Source organism: Heterodontus francisci, chromosome 38 (assembly GCF_036365525.1).
Source record: "Heterodontus francisci isolate sHetFra1 chromosome 38, sHetFra1.hap1, whole genome shotgun sequence".
In the NCBI taxonomy this organism is placed as follows: Eukaryota; Metazoa; Chordata; class Chondrichthyes; order Heterodontiformes; family Heterodontidae; genus Heterodontus; species Heterodontus francisci.
Genome location: NC_090408.1, coordinates 31871612 through 31891067, shown reverse-complemented (window position 1 = coordinate 31891067; position 19456 = coordinate 31871612). Strand labels below are relative to the sequence as shown.

Below are 19456 nucleotides of genomic sequence, written 5' to 3'. Positions count from 1 at the left end.
GATTGCACTTAACACTGGGGGGGATGGGCACTGGCCACAGGCGGGACAATTGTTTAAAAATGTTTGTGTGGCTAGGAAGCTGTTACAAACAAGAAAGAGAGAAAGGTTCTTCTGCACAGACATGTCCAAAAACCTTCTGGTTTAGAAGTCACTCTGGAAGGGCCTGTACTGCGCTGTAATGTTCTATGTTCTATGTTCTGCGTTCATCTGTTGAGGAGCTCTGTAGTTAGAGAGTTACGGTGGCCCAAAGGTTAATGTAGCTCAAGGGTAATGGTAGATTGAAGACAATCATGGTTTAAGGGTAACAATGGCTCAAGGGTCAATGTAACAAAAACAAAGGTAGGAATTTTAATCTAATTTGCCCAGTGACACATTCACTGGTTCTGATCAGCCTCCGTCTGGATTTCCTTGCCATTGAAATCCATGCAGAGTAAAACTGGTGATCGATCGGATCCTGCCAGAGGATTAGGTTAAAATTACCTCAGGGTTGTTTTGCTGGCTGTCCCTTTAAAATTCACTGAGCAAAGGGAGCTAAAGTCTACCCAATACAGTGTTGCAGAGTGTGTTGTTATAGTTTCCTTGGCAATACATTTTACAGAGAACCTGACGCACAATTTATGCAGACTCCATGATTGCTTCAGTTTGTATTTAACTGGCATTCCCCCTTTGAATTTGAGAAACTGGCTATCTGAAACACATCACAGTCTACTGGCCAACATTCGTGCCACAAAGTGCCAGATTATGACCATCTCCAACGAGAGTCTAACCGCCTCCCCCTGGCATTGCTGAATCCCCCACCATAAATATGCTAAGAATCACCATTGACCAGAAACTGAACTGGACCAGCCAAATGAATACTGTAACTGTAAGAGCAGGTCAGAGGTTGGGAACTCTGCAGTGAGTAACTCACCTCCTGACTTCCCAAAGTCTGTTGACCATCTACAAAGCACAAGTCAGGAGTGTGATGGAATATTCTCCATTTGCCTGGATGGGTGCAGCTCCAACAGTGCTCAAGAAGCTCAACGCCATCCAGGACCACTTAATTGGCACCCCACCCACCACCTTAAACATTCACTCCCTCCACCACCGATGCACAGTAGCTGCACCTTCCAAACCTACAATCTCTACCAGCTAGAAGGACAAGGGCAGTGGATTCATGGGAACACCACCACCTGCAAGTTCCCCTCCAAGCCACACACCATCCTGACTTGGAACTATATCGCTGTCCCTTCTTCGTCGCTGGGTCAAAATCTTGGAACTCCCTTCCTAACAGCACTAAGTGAACCTATATCACAAGAACTGCAGTGGTTCAAGAAGGGGGCTCACCACCACCTTCTCAAAGGCAATTAGGGATGGGCAATAAATGCTGGCCTATCCAGTGATGCTCACAACCCATGAAAGAATAAAAGGAAATATAAAAAAAGCAAGGTTCTTTTTGAACCAGACAGTTTGAAAATTTGTTGGGCAGTTGGGTATGACCCATGAGTTAAAACAACAATTGAAGAAGTCCTCTCAGTTTGGGCACTTACCTTGACAGCTCTCAGGAGAAGGAACTTACAACAGTTTTACAATCACAGTCTTACTTTAAATGCGATCTCATGATACTCTTAACTGCTCTTAAAGATAAAAGTGGTGATAAGGCGACAAGAGATGGTTGAGTATCTATTAGCAGTTAACGCAATTACCAAATATAGATTTGCTTTTCCAGTGCATGTTACTAAAACCTTCAAGGCCTAGATATGCATGTTCAAAGCTTTTAACAATTGTATTGACCCATGAGAATGATCTGAAATATGAATGCTGAAATAATCTAAATAAGGTGGTTTAAAAAGACCTAAGAATGTAAACAGTCACTTCGTTACAACCAGACGAAAAGAGCGACTGGCGGGTCCAGTGGTTTCACTGTATCTCCAATTAAAACAAACCACCCCAGTTTAAAATAGACCACAAAGTGAATCAGGTTTAAACAAAGTCAGGAAGCACTATGGCATGGTGTAAGAACATTGATATGTTCAACAACAACGTGTATGTATATGGTGGCTATAATGCAGTACTGAGCAACAAAAGGAGATAGTAGGGCTGAAGGTAGGTTTTAAGGAGCATCTTAAGAGAGGAGAGAGAGAGATGTAGAGACAGAGAAGTCAAGGGAGGGGAATTCCAGAGTTTAGGGCCGAGGTAGCTGAAAGAACAGCTGGCAATGGTGGAGTGATTAAAATCCAGGGTGCTCAAGAGGCTAGAATTAAAGGAGCGCAGGGAATCTCGAAGGGTTGTAGGGCTGGAGCAGATTAGAGATAGGTATATTGTTATATTGTTCTAATAATTTCACCTGATCCTGGGGCATTCTGGATTAGTCTGCGGCATTCTCCAACTTTGTTTGAAAATTGCTATTGTGGATAAAGTGAATAGTAAGGTGTTCTCAGATAAATCCATTTTCAGAGACTCGTAGAAAATTTCCTGATCCCGTAACTGGAGAAGAGAGAAAGGATCAAAAGATGTGACTCGAGCAGAGTAAATTAAAGGGCATCTCACTCACAGAGCTTGGAGATCCCTCACCGCAGGCCTTTCATTCCCTGCACTTGGTTCCCAATAAATGTCAACAGTGCAAACATTAGTAAGCATTTGTCAGGCACAGAACAGCAGCAAAGCATAACAATTTAGCAGTGAGCCAACCTGTACCCAATCTGTGCAGGCGTTCATCACACTGCTAAATTTGTTGGGGGCTTTTATTTAAGGTCTGGGGATAGAATTGTTAGTGACACTTACAAATACTGTTCATATTTCTGAAGTATTGTAGTCTTTGCAAGAGTTACTTTAGTAACTGAAATTCCAGACAAAGCGCAGTGCCTGTGAAGGCAGGAAACCAATTCTGTGGCCAAGTGGCACAGCACCCTGTTGTATGGCTGGCACAACAGAGATAGTGCTGCAGAATGTGATGGTAGAAAGGAGGGTTACCCTAGTTGTCACTGCAGGGGCACCACCGCATAGGACAGCTTGTGGGCACAGCTGCTCATCACAGCTCGTGGCACTGCCGGCTGTATGGCACATGTTAGCTGCAGCTGCCCTTGCAATTCATGGCGCTTGCTGCATCTGGCCATCTGCAAACTGGCAGCCTGTAAATTCATTCCTTTTGTTGGTATGTAGGTGCACCTTGGCATGCAAACGTAGGTGTGAGGGTAGCAGCAGATGGGTGCAGTCCATCTCTGGTACAGCATCCTATTGGCCCGCTTCTTCCTCCAAAAAGCATAAGCAAAGAAGGATTTCCATTGGGGAAGCCTTTCTCCTGATACGATCAAGATGCTAACAAAATGGCACAAAGCTTCCTGACCAATTAAGTGGAATCAGGAAAGAAAAAGAAAAGCAAGAAAATAGGTTCAGAAATAGCCACAAAATGCTGTTACAAATCTTACTGTTGGGCCCTTTAAACACGCATGCACAAACACCCCCCCACCACCCGCCCCACAGAAGACCTGGGTGTCCACTTTATACAGGTGGGCAGATGACTGTAATATATCCTGTAAATGTTGTAAGAGCATAAGATTGGGAGTAGGCATACGTATCCTCAAGACTGCTCCGCCATTCATTAATATCATGGCTACTTCTCAACCTCAACTCCATCTCCCTGTCCACTCCGATATCCCTCGATTCCCTTAGAGTCCAAAAATCTATTGATCTCAGCCTTTAATATACTCAAGAATGGAGCATCCACAGCCCTCGGGGGTAGAGAATGCTAAAGATTCACAACCTTGTGAATGAAGAAATTTCCCCTCATCTCAGTCCAAAATGGCCGCCCCTTACCCTGAGACTGTACCCACCAAGATGTAGTAAGGGGAAACAGCCTCTCAGCAACTACCCTGTCAAGCCCTCTCAGAATCTTATATGTTTCAATGAGATCACCTCTCAACCTTCTAAACTCCAGAGAGTCTAGGCCCATTCTACCCAATCATCACAAAGGACAACCCTCTCATCTCAGGAATCAGCCCCCTCTAAGGTAGGTGTATCACGATGGAGACCAAAACTGTGCACAGTACTCCAGACGTGGTTTCACCAAAGCTCTATACAATTGCAGCAAGATTTCCTTACTTTTGTACAACCCTCATGCAATATGGACCAACATACCATTTGCCTTCCTAATTGCTTTCTGTACCTGCATGTTAATTTTCTGTGTTTTGTGTCCAAGGACACCCAAATCCCTTTTAACACCAGCATTTAATAAAATAAAAAATATCTGTTTTTTCTATTTTTCCTGCAGAAGTGAATAATCTCACATTTCTCCACATTATACTCCATCTGCCAGCATCTTGCCCACTCACTTAACCTATCTATATCCTGTTACAGAGTCTTGTATTGTCAGTTGTGAAATAGTGTGCACAAAAAGCTAATTTTAACATGTTTAACTACAAACAAGTGGGTACCTCTGGTGTCAGAGCAAAACCCAACCAGAAAACTGAACAGAAGAAAATCTGGACAAATGACCTAGTCCATTTTTTAATTGGTTAGGTTCATTTTACAATCTGTTATTTAAAAAAAACTGATCAGAAATTCAACTTTATTGTGTTTGCCCTGTTCATGTTATCAGAGTTTTTTTTCCACGGTGACCACTTTGCTTGAGAAACAGTAAATGGCTCAAGATAACTGAAGTTATCAGGTATTGCTGAATCCCCCACTATCAACATCCTGGGGGTCACCATTGATCAGAAACTGAACTGGACCAGCCACATAAATACTGTGGCTACAAGAGCAAGTCAGAGGCTGGGGATTTTGTGGCAAGTAACTCATCTCCTGACTCCCCAAAGCCTGACCACCATCTACCGGCACAAGTCAGGAGTGTGATGGAATACTCTTCACTTGCCTGGATGGGTGCAGCTCCAACAACACTCAAGCTCGACATCATCCAGGACAAAGCAACCCACTTGATTGGCACCCCATCCACTACCTTCAACATTCACTCCGTCCACCACCGATGCACAGTGGCAGCAGTGTGTACCATCTACAAGATGCACAGCAGCAACGTGCCAAAGCTTCTTCGACAGCACCTTCCAAACCCGCGACCTCTACCACCTAGAAGGACAAGGGCAGCAGATGCATGGGAAAACCTGCAAGTTCCCGTCCAAGCCACACACCATCCTGACTTGGAACTATATTGCCGTTCCTTCACAGTCGCTGGGTCAAAATCCTGGAACTCCCTTCCTAACAGCACTGTGGATATACCTACACCACATGGACTGCAGAAGTAAAAGGAGACAGTTCACCACCACCTTCTCAAGGGCAATTGGAATGGGTAATAAACCCTGGTCTAGTCAGCGATGCCCTCATCTCCCGATCTAATAAAAAAATTGGTAGCTGAAATCAGGAATCGTTATCCTTTAGATTTATGCTCAATTACCACAATCAAGAAGAAAGGTTCCTGCCACAAGCACCTACAGCACCAGTGTTGCAGTTAGCAATTGCAACCAATTAGCATTAGCCCCTCGTCACACTGGCAACATTTTACAGAAAGAATAATTTTGCAGAAGTAGGTTTTGGTAAAAAAAAATTGATTGTTGCTGCCATCATGTGGCTAGAAATTACACTGCACCCATTTGCTCAAGAACACCTTCTGTCTCATAATTGTGAATAAAAATTACATCACCAGCTTCTGATGGTTGAAAAACATTCTTATTCGGAATTTTGTCTTTTTGGGATATTTGTGCTCATCAACATTAGTGTCAGGGAATGAAACTCACGTGATTTCAGCAACAATTTGCATTTATATATAGCCTTTAGGAGCATATGAACAGGAGTGGGCCATTCAGCCCCTCAAGCTCAGGGTTAAATAGAACGCCAAAAGTTGCAAAGAGTTTTGCTCAGCCATGACAGTGGCCAGGGAGAGGGATGGAGTCAGTAGCTAAGGAACAGAGTTTGTGCCGACATTTACTGCAGGGGAATTTCCACGCAAGGGAGAGGGTGTCATGGGGTTTTAACTCCACAGCGAGTACACCTTTACTTAAAAAAAACAGATTCACCAGCCAGATTGAGAGGCTTGGCTCCCTGTCGGGCAGGGAATGCTCCAGGAGAGGCTGCAATCCAGGAGTAGATAGTTTCCTTCTGCTCGAATTAGAGATCAGTGTGGGATAGTGGGTACAGCATGATTTAGAATGTTTGAGGGTGGTCTTTGGGGTTGGAGAAAGATTGCAGGTGGAAACGGAGGAGCCGTTGATTGTGGGGAAAGGTCCAATTGCCTGGGGTGGGGTGGGGTGGGGGGGGTGGGGGGTCCAATTTCAGTTTGCAGGGAGTGGGAAACAGGTTTGCTTGGGAGTCTGGGGTTGGAAGGGGTGCTCTTCCTAGCCCTCAAACAGTGCTAAAAAAAAACACTTACCTGCTGGATGCAACAGTACTTGCCTTCCTTTGGCTTCAGGTTTCCCAAGGCCTTGGGAAACACAGCCAGCATTAAGTCTGAAAGGCAGATAAAATTTGAGGCACATTGGGCTGAATGTTTGGGCCCCCTCCCCCGAAGGCAGGAACGGGCGGCGTGTCAATTTCAAGGCGCCAATCCCAGCATTGACAATAATCACCATGGTGGGGCAAGGGCTCTCCTCCCAAATGAAGCCAATCGAAGCTATTTAAAAGCTCATTAAGAGCTTGTGAAGGGTTGAGATTCAAATTTTTAAAGTGCCTGACAGGTTAGCCATGCCTTCAGAAACTGACTAGCTGAAGGGAAGCGGGAACACAGTGGACAGCCAGTCATGAGGGTCAGTGGGGCAAAGGGCGGGGGGCTGGACATTTGGTAAGGGGCGCCCTTGGTGCTGCACAGGTGGCAGGAAGAGTTGGCACTCAGCACTTGGGCATTGATGGGGTCCTCACCCCTCCCCTGGCATCAGGGGGCAGAAGAGCAAGGAGACAGGCTGCCAAGACAATTGGGCGGTTATCTGCCCAGAAGGAAGGCTCCAGCTGGAAATGAGGGCACGGCTCTCAGATTCTGGGTCCAATGGGGATGAGGGGCAACACCTTCCGCAGAAAGGACAGAACCCTGGGCATCAGGTGGCACAGGAGAGGAAAGAGGGGCAGAAAGACAATGGAGGTCAGACCCTCAACAGAGGATCAACTGCTGAAGACTGAGCTACCTGGAGATGACTGAGATCCAGTGCCGCAGAAGACTGCGACTCTCCAGGTCACAGACATTTGTGCCTTCGTCACCGAAGACCTCTCACCTCATAGAACTGGTTGCCATGCTCTGCCAGTGGCAGTCAAAGTAACTGTGGCCTTGAACTTCTTTGCTTCTGGCTCCTTCCAAGGATGAGCTGCGGAATTTAGTGGCATCTCAAAAACAGCTGGACACTGGTGCCCTCTTTGCCAGAGCTGGACAGCACATTCATTTCACGACAGGCAAGGTCTTGTAAGGACAGAGGGCAGTGGGTTTCTCCTCCATTGCTGGATTCCCCCAGGTGCAGGGCATCACCAATTGCATCCGCCTTGCCATCAAGGCCAGTGGAATCCATCAACAGGAAGGGCTTCCACTCCCTCAACGTCCAACTGGTCTGCGACCACAACAAAAGTTTATTTCATGTGTGCGCTCGCTTTTCTGGCAGCTGCCATCACTGCTTCATCCTCCACCAGTCCAGGCTGCATCAGATCTTCACTCCAATAACCAAAGTGCATGGATGGATCCTAGGGGACAAGGGAAATCCCTTGAAGAGATGGCTACTACCCAGACAGAGGCACAGAGTCAATACAACCAATGCCACCTGCTCAGAAGGACAACCATTGAGCAGGCCATCAGGCTTCTGCAGATGTGATTCCAGTGCCTGGACCAGTCGGCTGGTGCCCTTCAATACCATCCTGCACGGGTCTTAGTCATTGTGGTGGTCTGCTGTGCTCTCCATTACAAGGCCCTCCAGAGAGGTGTGGACCTTGAGGACAATGAGGCCCTGGAAAGACACAGCTCACCAGAAGAGGAGCAGCAGCAGGAGGTGAGAGAGGAGGAAGAAGAATGGGCAGAGGGAGATAACGCTGAACAGAGAGGCCCCTGCTGCATGGCAAGGTGGCCTCCTCCTTCCACCCTCTGGGAAGAGGGCCTCCCTGCTCTCTGTCCTGGCCTCCAGCATTAGATCCAGGTCGGAATTGATGAAGCGATGGGGTGCTCTGCCACGGGTCTCAGGCCTCCGGCTCCCCTGTAACATTTCGCTTCCCTTTGATGCAGAGGAAGGCTTTGGCACAAACTGCAGATCTCTCCCTCAGGATAACCAGCAGCCTCAGTGATGGCCGCCATGGGAGTCCAAATGAGGCCGACACTTCATCTAGCACGCCTCCATTCCCACCCCCACTGGCTCTAAGTGGACTGGAAACCCGTCTCCATACCAGTTAAGGGCTTTCCCACATGAAAATCTGAACTTTAACCAGAGGCGGGTTTCTGACCCGAAAACAAACCCAGCTCCTGCTTCCCATCTCCATGAAAATTCAGCCCATATCCTCATTCAAATATTTAAATGGGTGACTCGCTTCCTGAGAGTGGGTTGATTGCCCGCCTAGTGTCCCGTCTCTGTTAAAACCGGAAACGGGCAAGCTCGAGGCAGGTTGGGTTCGGGGTTGAGATTTTTTACATTTTAACTTCTCACCTGACCCAAATCCAGCCTTTTTTTGGTCAGTGGGGAGGGGTGGGAGGTTTAAGATTACTCCCAATGGCTTCAGACTTCCTAATATTTAATTGGAAGAAATTGCTGCTCATCCAATATTCAATGGAGGACAAGCAGCGTAACAAGTCAGAGGCGGTGGAGGGGTTGAGAGAGGTGGTGGGAAGTTAGAGTAGATATCATCAGCAAGGCACCCAGGTCAGGTACATCTGGGGCTAGTTGCAAAGTAAAGCTCCCTTTGTATTGTCCCTTCAAACATTCCCAGGTCAGGTACAGCATTGGTTAGATGTAGAGTAAAGTGCTGTGTATACAGTTCCACCAAGCACTCCCAGATGAAAGATTGACAGCCACCTGAGATCCCAGAGCTGGACACTGACAACTGGCTGCCTTCTTCCTTCTCTATTCCTGTCTCTGGGCAAACACTTAGCAAAAGCACCTGGCTGACATCCATGGACAGAAGACAGTCCATTATAAAAAGGGGAAGAACCTTGGTGGGAAGAACTACGTTGACAGTAACAATTTGGATACCTTTGCAATAAATATGTTGGTAATTGCTTACACCATATGCGAAGTCCTTTGATAGGGTCGTAAAGAAATCATTCATGGGTAGAGGATTCAGGTGGTGCAGCAATTATTCATGGAACATGGGACTTATGGGCTGCACATTTTTATTTTATCTTTTCTTGGGATGTGGGAGCCACTGGCAAGGCCAGCATTTATTGCCCTTGAACTGAGTAGCTTGCTAGGCCATTTCAGAGGGCAGTTAACAGTCAACCACATTGCTGTGGGTCTGGAGTCACATGTCGGCCAGACCAGGTAAGGACGGCAGATTTCCTTCTCTAAAGGACATTAGTGAATCAGATGTGTTTTTACGACAATCGTTGATAGTTTCATAGCACCATTATTGAGACTAGCTTTCAATCTCAGGTTTTTTTTCAAATTTTAAATTTTTTGTTAAATTTTAAATTCCACCAGCTGCCATGATGGGATTTGAACCATGTCCCCAGGGCATTAGCCTGGGCCACTGGACTACTAGTGCAGTGACGTTACCACTGCACCACTATCTCGAGAAGTATTTGTTGTGTACAGGCCTCATCCAGTTAAAGGAATTATCCATGGATATGGGAACTATGCAGCACCGGATTCTTAGGTACTGTAATGATTCGTCGCGTTCAGACTGCATGAGACACAGGGGCGGCACAGTGGCGCAGTGGTTAGCACCGCAGCCTCACAGCTCCAGCAACCCGGGTTCGATTCCGGGTACTGCCTGTGTGGAGTTTGCAAGTTCTCCCTGTGTCTGTGTGGGTTTCCTCCGGGTGCTCCGGTTTCCTCCCACACGCCAAAGACTTGCAGGTTGATAGGTAAATTGGCCATTATAAATTGCCCCTAGTGTAGGTAGATGGTAGGGAGTTATAGGGACAGGTGGGGATGTGGTAGGAATATGGAATTAGTGTAGGATTAGTATAAATGGGTGGTTGATGGTCGGCACAGACTCGGTGGGCCGAAGGGCCTGTTTCAGTGCTGTATCTCTGAAAAAAGAGATTATTCGCGAGATATGGATTTCAAGGTGTACTGGATTCATGAGATGCAGGAATTATTCATGAAGTACAGGATTCAAGGAATTATGTATTTATTACAGGATTCATGCAATACTTGAGGTACAGGAAGTATTCATGTAGTACACGGTTCAGATGGTCCATGAGTTATTCAATTATAAAAGGGTTCTGGGGCATGGAATTATCCAAAGCATATGGGACCAACATTTACTAAATAGCAGGTTATACATTTGAACTGACAGCGTGAAAACCAAAACCCTTGCTAAATACTGACACTAATTAATTGGACTTATGCAGAGGCATTAGCTCCAGCTAAATCAGAGCCACACTTTGTGGAGATCTTAATTATGGGAAAATGAACTTGTCCTTCTGCCCCAGATTTCCAATATTTTTCTTTCTACTTCAGTGAAATCTTAAGTTGGTGTCACTACCTGGATCTCTCATGTTGGTTAAACTTTACAAAGGTTTTAGCTGAGGTTTTCCAAGGATGAAATTATTGTATAGCAAGCAGGAAGGCCCTGTTATTACTCTGCTGTGGCTCAGTTGGTAGCTCTCTCAACTCTGAGTCACAAGGTTCTGAATCACAAGTTCCACTCCAGGGCTTGAGCACAAAAATCAAGGCTAACACTCCAGTGCAGTACTGAGGGTGTGTTGTACTATCAGAGATGCCACCTTTCGACGTGGCATTAAACCGAGGCCCCATCTGCTTGCTCAGGTGGATGCAAGAGATCCCATAGCACTATTTTGAAGAAGAGCAGGGGAGTTCTCCCTGGTGTCCTGGCCAATATTTATCCCTCAATCAACATCACAAAAAACAGATTATCTTTTCATTGGCATATTTCTGTTTGTGGGAGCTTGCTGTGCATAAATTGGTTGCTGCATCTCTTACATTAAAACAGTGGCTGTTATAATCCAGAAAGCTTTCTGGAGGATTGATGCCGGAGCCTATATTTACTCAGTTTCACATTTATTGCGCAAAGTAAAAGGATGACAAACATGTAGCCCCTCACTCAAAACCTCCACTCGTCTCAGTAAGTGACTCCTTATATGTGCTCAAGTAAGACCCCTATTAACCCTCCACCTGCATATAATTAAATAACTGATATACAATTTGCAGCGACTACACTTCAAAAAGTACTTCATTGGCTATAAAGCTCTTTGAAATGTCCCGAAATCGTGAAAAGCGCTATATAAATGCAGGTATTTCTTTCTTTACAGTGCCCAAGCTGCCCCATTATTCTGGGCACTCTGAACAGGAAAAATGGGCATAGACAAATTGCGCCCAAACAGTGGTGCTTCAATGATTCCTCTGGTCCGGACCTCGAATGAAAATATCATCCAATTTGGGGTCAGGTAATATCAATGCTAGTTAGTCATAGGCTGCCCCTATGAAAGCTGATGGTAAGGAAGGTTGTGTCTGAGAGGCTGCTCCACTTAAAAAGCCAGGCAGCAATCAGTACAGTAAACATCATTCTACATTTGGAAGCATGCTGGGCTCACATTAAGATAAATTTCATGTTGCAAAAGAGTGTGACTACTGTGGTCAGTTTATTGTTGTGGGCATTGAGGACTGTTTGAAGCCCACTATCCTCATCTGTGCAATGGGGGTCGTACTGTGGATGCCCTTGTTTCAAGTGTATATGGAGGAAGAAGAGGAGGATGAATGGGGAGCTCTTTCAATGGAAAGCAAACAACAACATCGTAGGAAGAGGAGGGCACCTACTCCCCATTACTGTGCTGCCCTGACAGAACCTACACAGACCATACTGTACAGTAGCACCTTAGAAGGACTGGATTCAGCAGGGACGTAATGTAGGAGATAAACACCCTGCTTCATAAAGATGTGAAGCCACAACATAGGGCTGGCATGGCACTGTTAGTCTTATTGAAGATGACTATGGCTTCAAGGCAACAGCTGTATGCCATGCACTATATAGCTAACAGTAGCTAGTCAGCAGTGCATTGGTGCATTCACTAAGTGTTTACCAAAACTACCCAATATATTGCCTTTCTCATGGAAACCAGGGATTAGTAAGCTCAAGCACTTGTCTTGTTCTATATTGCCACCTTCTCCAAGTCCATGGAGCAATTGATAACATGTATGTTAGCCTTCGGTGCTCTGCTATGGAGGTGTGCCTCTTTTGTGAATGTCTAACTTGTGTGCAACCATCGGCATCAGATTATGCAGGTGAATATGAAATTGCCTCACGCCACACATGATTCCTTCATTTTGAGCAGTCGACAGTTTCCCCATGTAGGCCAGACCAGGTAAGGACGGCAGATTTCCTTCCCTAAAGGACATTAGTGAACCAGATGGGCTTTTACAACAATCGATAATGGTTTCATGGCCATCATAGCTTTTAAATTCCAGATCTTATTAATTGAATTCAAATTTCACCATCTTCAAACTGCAGCCAAGAACAAGTGAGATGAAGTCCAACAGAGCCATTCTCTGAACACACGAACGATATGCTGAAACTGTATTTATGATGCTTGGATGGGTTAGAAGCCAACTTTTTATATCACTCTGTCAAAGTGTTCAGGATCACTGTCTTGTTCTGCATTCTGTACAACTTGATAACTGACAGAGGCATGGACTCCGACAGGTGCTGCAAGAGTCCACAGAAGAGAAAGCTGAGGAGGGTGGTGTGGAATCAGAAGAGAATGTGAGGGTTGTATTTTTACAACACCTTATCACATATCTCTGAAACATTCCAAAGCACTTCATACACAACAACAACTTCCAATTATATAGCTTTAACATAGTAAAACATTCCAAGGCGCTTCATCAAAGCAATATCAAAGTTTGACACTGAGCCACATATTAGGACAGGTGATCAATAGCTTGGTCAAAGAGGTAAGGAGAATCATGAAGGAGGAGAGAGATATAGATATAGAGAGGTCGAAAGTTTTAGGGAGGGAATTCCAGAGCTTAGGATCTAGGCAGCTGAAGGCACGGCTGCCAAAGATGGAATGATGGAAACTGAGGATGTACAAGAGGCCAGAATTGGCGGAGTGATTTATGGATTGTAAATCTGGAGGAGGTTACAGAGCTAGAGAGGTAGTGAAGCCATGGAGGGATTTGAAAGTAAGGATGAGAATTCTAAAAACAGTGACTGCTGTAATGCGAGTAAAGGGGGAGTCCCACGCAGCTGCCTTTAGAGGGTGACCGAGGAGATTGGGGAAAAATAAGGAGAAAGGGCTCTAGTCTGCAGAAAACACTTCGCAGAGTTAGAAATTATAATGAGATGATTAAGATTCTGATTGTTACAAATGTTAACATGTAAAAGAGAAGGGGTTTGTTATCCCAAGCTCAGAACTATCGGGAAGTTACTGAATTAATTGTTGGGTTGTGGCATCTGCCTTTGAAGTCACAACAATGCAAGGACCTGGAGCAATGACTGATGAGGGCACCTTATCATTTGTAACCATTGGATAAATAAATTAAATTAATTTGAATTTTGTTTAAAAAAGGAAGAATTTCTTAATGGTCTGTGAAAAGCAATCAACATTTACTTTGCCTGAAACCTGATTTTTCCACTGTCTACAATTAAAGGCAAAGAAATAGTCACAGATTGCTGCTTCCGATGAGCTAGGCACATTGGCACAATTTATACTAAGCTCGAAATCATTTCTAAATTAATTGTAATACAATAAAATGGGCCCTTCGGCCTGATGATCACGTTGGGAATCTAATTTTAATTTCTATAATTCACCTCGAAACGACTCTGCATCAACATCTACACAAACCAAGCTGAACACCGATTAATGTAGTCACGATAATTCGTGATTCGATTGGATTCTGGCTAAACAGTGCCGGTCTGCTCTCTATCCACTCTTAACTGTTGACAGACATGCTGGAATGGACGAATGTTGCCACGGCAATGCTTTACACTGCAGCAGTACTGACAAGCAGAAAGCAAGAAATACTAAATATTGCAACTCGATTAAACTTTCACAAGTGACGGTAGCACAATAACCAGAATTTCTCAGAAGATTCCAGTTTCCAAGAGTGTTTATGTTTTTCAGTTAAGGAATAACATCTTTAACTGAGAATTCCTAGAGTCAGATACAAAATTGTTATCATGTTACACCCTCATCTTATTTAGGTCGAATACAGTCCACAGACAAAACTGTAAAGTTCAGAATTTTCAGAATGACTTAAATGATATAAAATACTATAAAGTGAAAACTTTCTACCTTTGATTTTTTTTCCCTCCACTGTCTGAGGCTCACAGTTATTTGTAAATTTCCTGTCTCGCAAGGAGTAAAGTACAACTCGCATGATGCATCTCTCGCACAAGTGTATGCATGTGAGAAAGAGAGACTCAAACACAGAAAGACTATTATTGTGGGACCACCTTAAGAAGGGACCACTTTAAGAGGCTATAAGTGAATATTACCAAAGGAAGTGATGTTGCGTCACACATTACCAGGGAGTTGCGGGTGTAACTAAGCTGTGTGTTGGTGTAGCGTGTTGTAGCTGTGTATATATCTGTTGTAGTTTAAGTTAGAATAAAAACCCATATATGCTTTGGATATTATTTGTAGTCCTGTGAATCTTACAAAGGAACAAGTAATATTACAGCTATAACCTCCGAGTGTTCTACCTGTTATCATGACATGTGCGCTGTCAATATGCTCTCTGGGTATTGCAATTCTGCGGGAACAGAGAGAAAAGTAGAAGTTGCTAGATGCCCATTTTTCTGTCTCATACTCACACAGTACTGAGGGAGTGATGCACTGTCAGAGGTGCCATGGTCTCCTTGCACATTGTTAAAGTAAGGGTGGTGAAAGGGGGACTTAAGGAGGTAATTATTAGTGAAGACGCCTTGGGTTATTTTTTTATTTTAGAGATACAGCACTGAAACAGGCCCTTCGGCCCATCGAGTCTGTGCCGACCATCAACCACCCATTTATACTAATCCAACACTAATCCCATATTCCTACCACATCCCCACCTGTCCCTATATTCTCCTACCACTTACCTATACGAGGGGCAATTTATAATGGCCAATTTACCGATCAACCTGCAAGTCTTTTGGTGGAGGGAGGAAACCGGAGTACCCGGCGAAAACCCACACAGATACAGGGAGAACTTGCAAACTCCACACAGGCAGTACCCAGAATTGAACGCGGGTCGCTGGAGCTATGAGGCTGCGGTGCTAACCACTGCGCCTCTGTGCTGCCCTGCAGAATTTTCGTAAAGTAAAGAGTGATTTTGACAAAGAACAACAATGCTTAGTAGAGCTTGATATTTTTCATTCTTTCGTGGGATGTAGGCCAGCATTTATTGCCAATCCCTAATTGCCCTGGAGAAGGTGGTGGTGAGCTGCCTTCTTGAACCGCTGCAGTCCTTGGGGTGCAGGTACACCCACTGTGCTGTTAGTAAGGGAGTTCCAGGATTTTGACTCAGCAACAGTGAAGGAACGGCGATTTAGTTCCAAGTCAGGATGTTGTGTAATTTTGAGGGGAACTTGTAGGTGGTGGTGTTCCCATGCATCTGCAGCCTTTGTCCTTCTGGGTGGTAGAGGTCACAGGTTTGGACTCTGTCACATGCTACCTTGATGTCAAGGGCAGTCACTCTCACCTCACCTCTGGAGTTCATCTCTTTTGTCCATATTTGGACCAAGGCTGTAATGAGGTCAGGAGCTGAGTGGCCCTGGTGGAACCCAAACTGAGCGTCAGTGAGCAGGTTATTAGTGAGCAAGTGCCGCTTGATAGCACTGTCAACGACCCCTTCCATCACTTTAATAGATAGATTTTTGTTAAGCAAAGATATTAAGGGATATGGGCCAAAGGCAGTTATATGGAGTTAGGCCATGGATCAGCCATGATCTCATTGAATGGCAGGGCAGGCTCGAGGGGCTGAATGGCCTACTCCTGTTCCTATCTGCCTATGTTAATATAATTGGTCCAGCTAGATCCAGGGATGGAGAGCTAAGCCAGTTGTGTACCAGGTAGACTCAGGTTTGTCCCTCTTGGATTTGAGGAAGAAAAGATGGGAATTGTCCAGGGGAATAACAAAATGCATTCATGATTAATCGCAGTAACAAAGGCTTCAGCATTCATCATCTCACTAACATTCTTTTGTATTTTTCTAGTCTTTCCTTTATTTTGAAGATTAGCAGAGCTAAAATGTTCACCTGTTCATCAACCTATTTAACATTCATCAATATTCCACCTATGACAGAAATCACTGTTCAGTTGGCTGTAAAATTCCAGTGTACATTAGACAAATTGACGCTGAGTCACTTTCCTCTCCAAAGTACCATGTCAGAAATGAAAGACATGCTATTCATGTGTCATTATTAAACCAAGCATAGCTCAGTTTAACCAGAGTCATAGTCGAAGAAACATGTAGTCCTATAACTTCCCCAATCCTGAAAGCTGTTTACCTTTCAACAAGTTTGGCCGTGTCATACTGAATCATAATGCTTTTTGCCGTTTCTGCTCTTTTCTCAGTTCATATTGAGTTACTCAGTCAGCACACATGTTTCATAGTTTAAAAACACAGAAAGCGCTTGAGATGAAGGGGAAGGATAACAGTGAGACTGTGTCCCATGGAATGTGTGAGACAGTTTTAGGTTGATGTAGAAACTATAGGAGTGTGTTATAGTCTTAGATAGATCAGAGGCTTTTCTGATTTCTACCTTGACAGAAAGTTAGTAACGCCCTGTGCTATTTCAGAGCTCAGGTTAGAATGAGAGTGTAGTATAGTGAATGTTTTAGTAAGGGGGCTGTAGACAGTGTCTTGCGATAGTGAATATTTTAGTGAGGCAGCTGTAAACACTGAGCTTGGGTTGCAGGACTAAATGTTCTTTTTTTTTTAAGTAGTGAAAGAGTTTGAACAGAAGATGCTTCTCATTGATGGCACAGTAAAAGCCTCTTGCTCCTGACACTTCTACTCACCAGCCATTGATGACACCATCAGGGTTTAACATAGGAATGATTTTGAAGATGTAGGATTCCCGTAGGCTGCGAGCTATGGGGTCATCACTCACAAGAAATTCCAGTGTCCCTTTCATGACCCAACTTGCGTTGCTCTCCCCCGGATGGACTCGGGCTGTGAGCACCACATATTGACGACTCCCTGTGAGATACAATAAAGTAATTCAGCAGCATCTCTTTTACCCTCTGGTTGGGTTTATTATTTCACGTGTCTTTTACAGTAAGATTGTGGGTATAAAACAATTTACGGGAATGACCATCCTTTCCTGCACTGCACATTGCAGGGTGGATTTTCAACTTGCTGTGTCCATGTAAACCTGGTGTTGCAGATCAGCCAAGATCGGGTGGATTCTATAATGTTCGGCCATAAGTTGAGAACCCAGCCCAAGGAGTGTATATCAAGTTAACAAAACTGTAAAGTCCTACTCAACCTCTAGTGTCTCAAGCAGTTTTTCTGAGATTACTTTTTCCTAGTAAAAATGTTGGGCTCTTCTAGGGAAGATGGGCTGGATTTTAAAGCCCCTCTGCCGTCAGGAACGTTGGCGGGGGTGTGGGGGGAAATGAAGATCAGTGCGGCAGAGGCCCGCCACCAACCCCAATGGCAACAGGCCCCGTGCCGATCTCGGCGGCGAGGCCTCATGGCAGCTTCCCTGCCGCTCGGCGACAGGGCCCGCATTTAAATATGCAAAGTACGTTACATACCTGAATTAATGAGGGTCCCATCGCCTCCTAAATCACTGCACCAATTATCATTTGGGCAGCCGACAATGCCGCGCCTTCAAATCCCCATTCAAGGAAACGTGGTGCGACACCTGTGGGGCGGGGGGGGGAGGGGGAGGAGGATTTTTTTCTCTGTGCGGGAGTGGGGGAGTGGGGTTAAAACAAAGTGGATCGGTCGGGGGGTTGGTGATGGGAAGGGGTAAAGGGCAAAGTTGCCAAACCTTGGAGGGGGAAAGGCCAAATTCTATATATCCGCATTCTGGGGAGGGCATGAATAGCTGGAAATGGCATTGGGCGGCTGGGAAAATGCATTCAAACATCATGCAATTATGTTTTGGTGCAATGTGACTAACCTGGCCCTTTAATTTGTAAATGTCCATGAAGGGCTGTAAGCCCTTTAAAAATGGCACTGGCATCTGCGACAGCTCGCCTGCCCCCTACACGTCATCACGGGGGGGGGGATTGCGAGCGCCAGGGGCCATGCAAATGGCGCAGTGCCCGTGTGAGCGGGGCGCATTTTTTTTTAACGTCCGTCGCTTACTTTGGCAGCTGATTCTTAGAACGCAGACCATGATGTTGACCTGTGCCAGTAGAGGGAGCAAAGATGGAAGATCTGCCCGAGTCCCCCCGCCATCCAGAATGTTACACCCCTGTTGAAAAAGGGGAGCTGGCTAAATCCAGTAACTGCACGGCAGACAGCCTAATGCTGGTGGTGGGGACTTTCTAGAGATCATAATCTGGGACAAAGTTAATTGTCACTTGGAACAACATGGGTTAATAAATGACAGCCAACACAGATTTTTTAAAGGCAAATTGTGACTGACAAGCTTGATTCAATTCTTTGATGAAATAACAGGGAGTTTATGAAGGCAATGCAGTGATGTGTATAGGCATCCAATAATTCTCAAAATTGGAAATTTATGGGGTTAAAGGGGCAGCAGCAGGGTGGATACAAAATTGGTTAAGAGACAGAAAGCAGAGCGTAGTAGTAAACAGTTGTTTTCTAGACTGGTGTCCCCCAGGCTCGGTATTTGGACCACTGCTATTTTTGATCGATATAATGGCCTGGGCCTGGGTACACAGGGCATCATTACAAAGTTTGCAGATGACACGAAACTTGGGAATTTAGTAAACTGTGAGAGGGATAATAACAGATTTCAGTAGGACATAGATTAGTGAAATGGTCAGGCATATGACAGATGAAATATAATGCAGAGAAGTGCAAAGGGATGCACTTTAGAAAGAAGAATGAGGTGAAACAATATAAACGGGGGGGGGGGGGGAGGGGGAGGTGGGGGAGGTGGGGGGGCGGCTGGGAGAAGGAACAGAAAGACTGTTGGTGTACATGCAGAAGTTTTCAAAGATGCCAGGACAAGTTGAGAAGGCTTTTAAAAAAGCATACAAAATCCTTGACTATATAAATAGATGCATGGAGTTCAAAAGCAAGGAAGTTATTCTAAACCTTTATAAACCACTGGTTAGGCCTCTGTTAGTGTATTGTGGCCAATTCTGGGCACTACTCTTTAGGACGGATGACAGGCCTTGAAGAGCATGCAGAAAGGGTTTGCTAGAATAGGTAGCAGGGGTGAGGGACTTCAGCTGCATGGAGAGTCTAAAGAAGCT

The 19456-nt window shown here is 45.1% G+C and overlaps 1 protein-coding gene across 1 annotated transcript in view; it reads right to left on the bottom strand.

Moving 5' to 3' along the window:
- Positions 1 to 19456, bottom strand: part of LOC137352341 (cytosolic carboxypeptidase 4) — a 184503-nt gene that overhangs the window by 81776 nt on the left and 83271 nt on the right. Inside the window, exon 18 of the mRNA XM_068017630.1 lies at positions 17075 to 17255. Coding sequence (XP_067873731.1) covers positions 17075 to 17255 — 181 coding nt within the window. The remainder of the gene's footprint in view (positions 1 to 17074; positions 17256 to 19456) is intronic.